At 38.6% G+C, this 9,992-nt stretch overlaps 1 protein-coding gene across 1 annotated transcript; it reads left to right on the forward strand.

Moving 5' to 3' along the window:
* Positions 1-9,172: 9,172 nt before the first annotated feature.
* On the forward strand, positions 9,173-9,772 carry DIRAS2 (DIRAS family GTPase 2; the record flags this gene model as incomplete). Its single annotated transcript, XM_082497883.1, has 1 exon — positions 9,173-9,772. One exon carries the CDS (start codon positions 9,173-9,175, stop codon positions 9,770-9,772), a length of 600 nt encoding a protein of 199 aa, XP_082354009.1.
* Between the last annotated feature and the right edge of the window lie 220 nt (positions 9,773-9,992).

Genomic DNA, 9,992 nt, shown 5'->3' on the forward strand with positions numbered 1-9,992 from the left:
TTTCTGCATGAAAGGGAGTTTTTTTCATGCGGTAAGTATGTTCAATGATGCTGAACCTTGTTTTACGGTAACGGTTCATTAACACATACTGGTTACTCAAGGGTTAGTTTTGAAAGCTCTTGGGCAGCAGCAGTCCAAATAATTTAAGTGTACTCCTAATTCTAAAGCTCTTTGTTGGATCAGGTCCAGCACCTTCTGCATTTTCTGCACATGAACCCTTAGCAGAGGAGGAAATCAACAGATCCTTCTGCATTGTCCATTCTTCTGTCACAAGTCCTGCCTTCTCTGTCAGCAAGCAATGGCACTTTGGTTAAACTGAGTTTTGGAAACCCATGCTACTTATTGCCCCTGTAGAAAACTCATCTAATTCTCTCCCCTTTCTTTTTCCACTTCTTTCTTGCCTAGCAAATCTATTTCTGCCACAATCTCTGCTGGCCTTATCTTAGGCCAAGAGCTGGTAAAGATTTTCTTACTGTGACAACTATGTTTTTGGGTTTTTGTTTTATCAAGCTATCTGTTTGATATGATAATTTGTGGGGCTTCAAATAATTTTGAAAAGGCATTGTTTTGGGAATGAGATTTTTGACATCCGTGTGAGGAAAATATGACAATTTGCTAAAGCAGAGCACAACATCTGTGACCACAGAACAGTATAGGGGCTGGATTCTACCTCCTTTACATACAGGTGTTCTTAGGACAATATTGTACTTCTGTAAATACAGAACAAAACTGTAACAATTTACTCAGAAAGACTCTTGTCCTTTCTATCACTCTTTTATGCTAGGCCAGCTGTATGAAGGGAATCTGCAAAACCTCTCAGGGAACCTTTCTGAAAAAAACTACCTAAAATTGATATCCTGGATTAATACCTAGACTATATCTGTAGTGTAGCATATGCATTTGTAATGTAGTGAAGAATCTGTCCCAAAATGCAAGAAACACTTTAGCCAACATTGAAAAAATTGAGCAATTTTTATTTTTCTTCCCTTTTTCTTTTTTAGATATTTGAAAGCAAACACTAAGTTCACTTAGGCCAAACTTCCCCAAAGCACAAGCTTAGTTTGCTGTCATTCTGGTCATGCAGGGCAGTTGTAGCTTTCTGCTCAGTCTCAGTCCTATCCAGTTGTGTACAGATTGAGCCACTACTTTCATTTTGGTTAGAAATCTCTAAATGATGAATTTCCCGTGCAAATTCAAACAATGCAAACATTGTAGAGAATCTAGCTCTAAAATGGAAACTGTTTAAGTCGAAACAAATTGAATCTGCAGTTTGAATTTGTGCTTCCTATGAATGTGCTGAATAAGAAGAACATCTGATTTTGTCTCTTACTTTCAGAAGATCAAGTAAATATTACAACAAAGACAGTGTGTCAGAGGAAACAGCAGGTTTATGACATGAAACTTAATTTTTTGTTTCCATAGAAGATGCCATTTTCTCTGTAACTCAGTCCGGTCTGCTTCATTCTGGCTGATGATTTAAAATATTAAGTTGGCATTGCTTTTCTCTCAAACTATAGTTGAGAACAACTCTCTGTTGTTTTATGCTGTGGCCTGTTGTGCCATCCAGTTTAGTATTGACTCTGAAAATAAAACTGGAACTCCAAAAGCCTCTGTCCATTCATATATTTTTTGGCCACGCTTGGTAACTTCTACACAGATCTTAATGTTAGATTATTAAGTTGCTTTGTGTCCAATAGTTGAATGCTGTTTGGCCAACATGAATTGTGATATTGAAAAATTTCCATGTAATTTCTGCATCTACATTGACCAGCCAAAAATCACTGATTTTCTTAATCTTTGCTCCACCGTAAACAGCCTTTATACCACGAGTGTTATATATGTAGACTTTAGAAACCATGTTCAATTAGACCACAATTAAGCCCAGATTAAAAAAAAAAAAAACAACCAACAAACAGATGAGAAAAACGTACACAATTTAAACACTTTCTTAAGAACTTTTCTGAACTGGAACCTACACGTCCCGTGAACGGAGCCTGTCTTCCTTTTCACAATAACAGTATTTTACATGGCATTAACGCAGCTTTCTTTCAGTAAACCAGTACATTAGTACTTGGCCATTCAGTGCCAGAAGTCTTGAGGTGGATTTAATCTTCACTGGTCAGCTTTACTGCCATTATTTTGAAACACCATTCTTCACCATCCTTCAGCATTAATTGAAATCAACGTTAGCACTGGGCAAGATACAGTGACCAATTGCATAAACTTTGGTCTTGGAGGGACTCCTGTCATGAGCTTGTAGACTAATGCATCACCAAGCTATGACTATGAAACAACAGCAAAACTGATGCTGGAGTCTGAGAATTTTCTGGAAGCAACTAATTTAACTAGTTATCAGCACTTAATCATCAGCAGCATAGTCACACTTCCTAAAGCAATGAGACACTGTAGGCCAAGAATTCTTTTTAGGAATAAAACAAGATGCTTTGCTCAAACTGCGGTGGAGACAGGGAAAAAACCCAGAGAAAACGTAAGTCAAGTGGTTTAGTGATCTTTGACACTGCATAAATACCTTGAGCAAAATACTGCTATCTTCAAATGCCACTTCATACTATTATATGAAAGACTTTTTTGCATTTCAAAATTTAATATTTGGGGTTTTTTTGTAGGAAGAAGGTATGATCCAAAATATCTGACACACCTCCCTGTATTTTTGGCTTGTAAAGGAATATAAAAAGTTATAACAATTATGAATAAATACTATTTAGCCTAATATTTGTTATCCAACAATCTCTGTATAGTATCTGCTAGCAAAAGTACAAGGAAGTCACTAATATGTAGATAAACATTTTGAAAACAAGGTATAATATTGCAATAAGTTATCAAACTGAAATTTTGGTATGGCAAAGCAAATTCAAGATGCAGTTGTAGTCTAAATGCATCAAATAACTTTAATTACCCTGATTAGTACTGTCAACCCATGCATAGCTACTCATGTTCATGTGACTTGGCCAGCCATCCTCCTATTCTGTGTAAACATGCAAAGCAAAAAGAGGAGGTATTTTGAATGGTCATTTATCTTCGTCCAAGGCTTTGCCCAAATATCAGTGACACAGACATTAACAGTATGAAAATATTCTTCTCTATTAACAAAGAAGTCAAGAACAACACCTGCATAAAAGCCAGAAAAAAAGCAGAAGTGCTACAGCATTTATGCAGTGAAGAAGTCAGGATTTACACTAGCTGATCATCAAGAAGCAGACTTTCATAGAACATTTTGTTCAGCATGAGAATAAAACAAGTGCTTTCCACATGGACTAGAACTTCATGTTGCAAGAGAAAGCTGGTTTAACTGTTCTCATTTTGTCTTCAAACATGTCCAAATTCCCACCGATTTGAAAAGACCAAAGCAAAGCAAGCAAAGAAAAAGAAATAACAAGAATGAAAAATTGAGTCTGGCAGTAAAAGGGGAAGACACTGGAAGTAGGAAAATCCCCATTCTTCAAGTCCATGTTCATTGGTAAATATGGTGACAATACTCTCCCAGAAATGCCTGTTTATATACATAATGGACAACAAGTAAAAACTTACAGAGCTCTCTTTCTCTCTTGTATGTAAATAGTGTGTACCTTTTTCACCTTTGATATGGTGAAATGGCCATTAACCTTACAATCATGCTGAAATCCATCTTATCTATAACTACATTTGGTATTATTCTTCACCTTGCACTTTGTATCTTTGCATAGTGGTGTCATCACTGGATGGACTACTAATTTAAATTGATGCAGGCTTCGGAACAAAATGCATTGCTTTTATTTTATTGGATTTTCACTATAACAATGGCAATGTAAACAGAGACATCTCCTCAGACTTAAAGAAAATAAAAATAAGTGACTGACATGAGATTTTATCTGAGGAAAAAGAGTTTTCAGGAAATTAATACACAACATCTGACAATTGCTGTATTGCGTATCAGACTGACATCTCAGTAGAACATCATAAAACCTCAAGAACTGGATCAGTTAAGACACAATCAAAGCCTCTGACTCCAGAAAGCAAAGGCAGTATCAGGTTTTATAAAACGAATGCTACCCCAAAAGATAACATCTAGCCAAAGAATTTCAACAAAATTTGCAAACTGTGACATTTCATGGAAGTCTAACAATGCAAACATGATGATGAAAATCTTCTGCAGAAAAAAAAAAAAACAAAACCCAACTGTGGAAAGACTGGAAGACTGGAAAGTGAGCAATTTTTTCTATACCTACTTTCAAGTACAGCCTGGAAGGGATCACCAGCTGTGAGACTGCAATTTCACGTTACTCTAAGGGGAAGCATTCAAGTAAATAAATTTTCAGAAGTTATTTTTCAGCCTCCCTATAACTTTGCCCATTATTGCATATGTTATTCATGGCTTAAATGCAAACATAAGAGGCAAGTCATAAATACAGTTGATAGAAAAGTTAGACCATAAAAAACAATTAAACATAGGAGATAACTATGGAGACCCAGTGGCTAAATACAGGATCAGTGACATAGATTTAGTAAATGCTAACACACCCACACATAATTAGACACCTGAAGAACATTAAGAGTTTGAACTATGAAGTTTATAATCTTTAATGTGAAGGACTTTGTTTAAATTTTTTTAAATGCATATTTTTGTTGTCATTACATAACAAAGTAACTGATTTTATGACTGAGTTGTTGAACTGTATCCTTCGGTCAGAACAACTCTTCAATTCTTTTACCTGGCATGTCAGAAACAGCTAGGGTCCAGCAGACCAGCTTAAAGTTGAGTTTGAACTGGAGACAGGCTTTTGTCCCAGTGAATAACCTGTTGAGCTCACCCACAGCCGCTGACCTACAGCAACTCAAGCCTTGTGTGAGCAAAGCACCTGCAGAAAAGAGAGCTCAGTCAGCAGAGGTATATGGAGGCTCACTAACTTGCTGAACTTTTCAGCCAAACAGTTAAAAAATGAAGGGTATTGTTGCATGCTTATGAAAATTGCTTTGCCTTTTTAAGTGAGGATAGTTTTGTTAAACCTGACACTTCAGAGGATGACAGTAAATTTTCACTGATGTAGTTTGTGAAAGTAGAAAAGGTAGCATATGAGGCTTTATTACACAAAAACTCCAGAATAAGTCAGTTCTAAAGTGTAAAAAGCAATTGCTATTTCCTATGTGCAGATTATAGAACAGACGGGTTCTCAAAGGATGAATCAGAGAGGATACTGCACATCTGAAAAGTCAGACTTCTTTCAAGTTAATTTTTCCATACCCACATTGGCCAGAGTATTGAAAGCTGATGAAACAATGTAGTACTTTATTTTGCCCTGTTGTGTGTTTTAGTTAATGTATTTTAAGACAAAGAAAAATCAATACACTAGTAAGGGAGTATGAAAAGCATTAACAAATGCACAATTGGGTGCAAGTGCACCACAGTCACAGGGAACAATTTTCACTGCAGGAGAATCTCTGACCAAACCCACACAGAGAATACAACCACATGGTGAAAATTATTTAGGGAAGGCTTTCTCTGGTGTGATTAAAAAGCCTTGCATGAAGTTTTCATTTTCTTTACTCCCAGCTCCTGAGCAGGACAGAAAGTAAAATAATCCATACGGTTTATCTTGGTAAAACTGAGGATCTTTAGGACTAACAGACCTGCACGTGGGCAGACTAAACAGCTCTGAGGAGAAGGCCCTGGGGCCATGGCGGGCAGCGATCTGAGCATGGCCAGCAGTGGCCCTGGCTGCAACAAAAGCTCACTGTGTCCTGGGCTGCGTGAAGAGGAGCATGGCCAGTCGGTCCACGGAGGTGCTCATTGTCCTCCGCTCAGCACTCATGAGACCATAGCTATGTAATTTCCCTGGTTTTAGCACCCTTGGTGGAGGAAATACCTCAGTAAACCTCCGATAAGGGCACTGAAGGCACTGAGGTGTCCAGGGTTGCAGCACTGTCCAGCCCTGCAGGCTGAGGGACCAGGGTTGGGTCAGCCTGGAGAAGGTACAGTTTAGGAAGCACCAGACAACAGCCCCCTAAAACCTACAGAAAAGCCACCATGGAGACGGAGTCAGACTCTTCACAGCAGTGGACAGTGGGAGGAGGAGAGACAACAGGCGTGACTTGAAAAACAAGTAGTTCAGACTAGATATAAGGGGGTGGGGGGGAGGCGAGGAAGCACACTGAGGGTAATTTAGCAGTGGAGCAGGTTGGCTAGAGAGGCTGTGGGAAATGTTGGAGGCTTTCGGTCCCTGACAGAACAGAGCAACTTTATCTGGTCTCACAGCTGACGCATCTCTGACCAGCAGGCTGGATCAGAGACCTCCATAGGTCCCTTCCAGCCTGAATTATCCTGTGATTTTATGGTCATTTCTAAAGGCAGTCTGCAAAATCTCCCTAAGCAATCAGTGTGCTCTTCTTACCACTGTAAAGTTTTCCTATTGTCTATATGTGGATCTCTTCTACAGTGTAAGCCCATTAATTCCATGTTTTTCCAATACAGATATACACTATCCCTCTTTGCAACAACTTACTACGTATTTGAAGACTGTTACCATGCCCTTTTAGGTTCCCTTTGAAGCTTTTCAGATGTGTAATGCTTCATGCCATTAAGTGCCACATTTCAGTTTATTCTAACGTTTGGGTGGCCATATGTACCAGTTTTCTTGGAATTTTCTGAGTATGCTTAAAGCATGAAGTTTAATACAGCAGAAATATACTAAGCTAGCTTTTAAAATTTTATTTCTTTATTCTGTATTTCACTGATTTTCATAGTAAAAATGTTCACAGTGCATTTTTTCTCATTATCCCATAGTTCCTAGGCTGTGTATTATTATCTCATTGCGCAAAGCTTAAGCTGCTTCTGAGGTGACATAGACACGTTTTTCTTTGTTGTCTTTTTGCTCACAAAAATTATTAACTATGATTCTTATGATAGCTCATTCTCTGAGGTCACCCACGACTCTAAGCTCTATGACTGTTCTGAATTTGCATGTTTGCAGTTTTTAGGTACAAGTTTATTCCCAGTGGAACATCATCCTGCTAGCTTCCTCTGTTCTTACTTCTTGCTAGTTACTTTGGGTTTGTTTGTTTTCTCATCAGCATGAGTGTCTCGTCCGCTTTCCTTGTTCCTCGGAGTGTTTTCTCTCTTATATAAGCACATACACCAGTGTTTTCTGAGACTACTCTTCTTTCCATTCCTTGAATTCCTTTGTGAAAGAGAAAAAAATTTTGCTTCAGTGCCTCAGGATGAACACTCTTATTTATCAATCTTTTCTATATTTAAACAGGTCTCTGAGAGTGACAGTGACTGCAGCGTAGGAGAGATGGAAGGGGTGAAGCTGCCTTCTGCCTGAAGCCAGGCTGGGTAGGCAGAGCTGTGACAGCTCTCCACTTCGCCTCAGGATCAGCATGCCCAGTTGCACTGGTTATTCTGCCTACAGTGTGGCAGATGAGGAAGTACAACTCCTTCGTCCAACACATTATGTAAAGACAGATGTTTACAGCTTGCTCAGACATTAGAATTAGGACAGAATAGATTGCCCTGGACAAGAAGGATAGCAAAATCAGGGTATGCTTGAACAGCAAAATGAAGACATTAGTGCAGCAAGGGTAGCCATAGCTTTAATCTAACTGGCACAGGCAGCGATAGCATCAAAGATGCAGAAGCACAAAATTCATTGCAGGCTGGCAAGCGGGATAAGGTCATGGGGGCTCCATTCACATCCATACCTCTACAGCATCACTGCTACTGTCCCTGTGCTAGACAGGTAAATGGTAACTTAAAATCCTGCCCCGCAATGCAATCACTCCTTCTGCTGTAGTGAAAAAATAGCTTGAAGACTTTCCTCATTCAGTAAGAAATCCCTTTGGGTTGTTCTGGATTAGCTGCTACCCAGGCTACATTGCAACAAACAAATTCCATCTCCTGGCACCGTTAGGGCACTTGGACAAGGTTCCTTATTAAAACAGCTCATTTTTCTAAGAACAAATTTAGGTGTAGCAAATTTTGCAGCTTGTTCCAAACGTACTTTTTATATATCTAGCTTTTGTCCATAAAGTAACAATATACTAAAATCTCTTCAGCATTTAGGATTCAATTTTTTAGTGTTTATTTGCTTAAATCTCATTAAATATAAAAAGAGACTTGTATATGCTGTGTACCTAATGAGTTGCTATTGATCAGAGGACAAATTAATCTTCACACTTCTTTCTGTGAATTCTATAACACTACAGTTTGCAACCCTGTGAAAGCATTACCATTTTTGTTATTTAATAATGATGACAGTATTTGTGGTTCTGGTACAGCCAGTTTTTTTCAAGGGGAACTGAATGCAGGGATCACAGAGTTTTGTGACCTTTGACATACGCAATTGCCAACTCTGACCATATAATCCACTTAAAAATGTTGGGGACATGCCTGCACAACCTTTCTGATAAATGTAGTATGTCTCGAGTCAAATATCATCTGCTGTGGAATAAAAGTTAGAATGAAAAGGCAGACTGAACATGAACAATCTCAATTTACCAAAATGTACTCTTTGACATGAAATGCAAGTGGAAAAACACATTGAAGTGGGCACATGCTCCCAAAGAGTTAGAAACAAAGCATACTTGGTGTTATTGCTGAATAAGCTACAAATACATCTCAGATGTCACTCAAGAGTGTTGTCCAGTTGTAGTGGAGATAAATTCCCCAACTACTGAAGAGATGGCATGTTTAGAGTAACTGACTGTCATACATGTGTATACTGGTTTGTTTCAACAATGATTTGAGGAGACTTGTTTTAGACACAGAAGAGTAATTCAGTTTCTAGAATTTGTTCAGGCCTTGGCCTCGCTCGAATACCATTTCCCAGATTCAGTTTTTTATCTCTGGGGATATTAGTCCAGTAGGAAGAATACTTAAACTCACAATTTTAATTTAAAATAAGTCATGAAGTGATGAAGGTGGTCTTTGGTAACCATTCCAGGCTGGACTGCAAATCCTAAATACTACTGAAATAAATCAATCTGTAACCCACTGCAAGTCTTCTTAAATTACAACAACTAGTATGCCATCACTTACATCCCATTCATTTCTCTTATTGGGAAAGACACCACAAAGTACACTTTCCACATGTACCTGTATTAATGGCTGTCTTGTTGTTTTTGCAATTTTCTTTCCTAGATTTTTCCATCTAGCTGAGCAACCGACACACCGACAAACATGCCTGAGCAAAGCAATGATTACAGGGTTGTTGTGTTTGGAGCTGGAGGAGTGGGCAAAAGCTCTTTGGTCTTGAGATTTGTGAAGGGCACTTTCAGAGAGAGCTACATCCCCACCATCGAAGACACCTATCGGCAGGTGATCAGCTGTGATAAGAGCATATGCACTTTGCAGATAACTGACACTACAGGGAGCCATCAATTTCCAGCCATGCAACGTCTTTCTATTTCTAAAGGACATGCTTTCATTTTGGTTTACTCTATCACCAGCCGACAGTCCTTGGAGGAGCTCAAACCGATCTATGAACAAATATGTCAGATTAAAGGAGACATAGAAAGCATTCCAATAATGCTGGTGGGAAACAAAAATGATGAGAACCAAAATCGAGAGGTGGACAGCAGTGAAGGAGAAGCCATGGCTAAGAAGTGGAAATGTGCCTTCATGGAGACCTCTGCCAAGCTGAACCACAACGTGAAAGAGTTATTCCAAGAATTGCTAAACCTAGAGAAACGTAGGACTGTGAGTTTACAAATTGATGGCAAAAAAAGCAAGCAGCAGAAAAGGAAAGAGAAGCTGAAAGGCAAATGTGTGGTGATGTGAAATTGCAGTCAGGAGTGAATCATGCAGTCTTACCTGTCTGACAATACCCAAGTAAAACCTATAAACAGCAAACAACTATACCTATTTATTAGTATCTGTTTTAAAAGAAATATTTGGATTTCAAAAAAAATTAGTTACTGTGGTTAATGTGAAAAAAGTCAACAATTAAAAAATCGTGTACTCCAACTATCAGTGAAAAAAATCAGGAAGTAAAAGAAAG

The sequence above is a fragment of the Vanellus vanellus genome (assembly GCF_965231255.1).
Source record: "Vanellus vanellus genome assembly, chromosome: Z".
NCBI lineage: Eukaryota > Metazoa > Chordata > Aves > Charadriiformes > Charadriidae > Vanellus > Vanellus vanellus.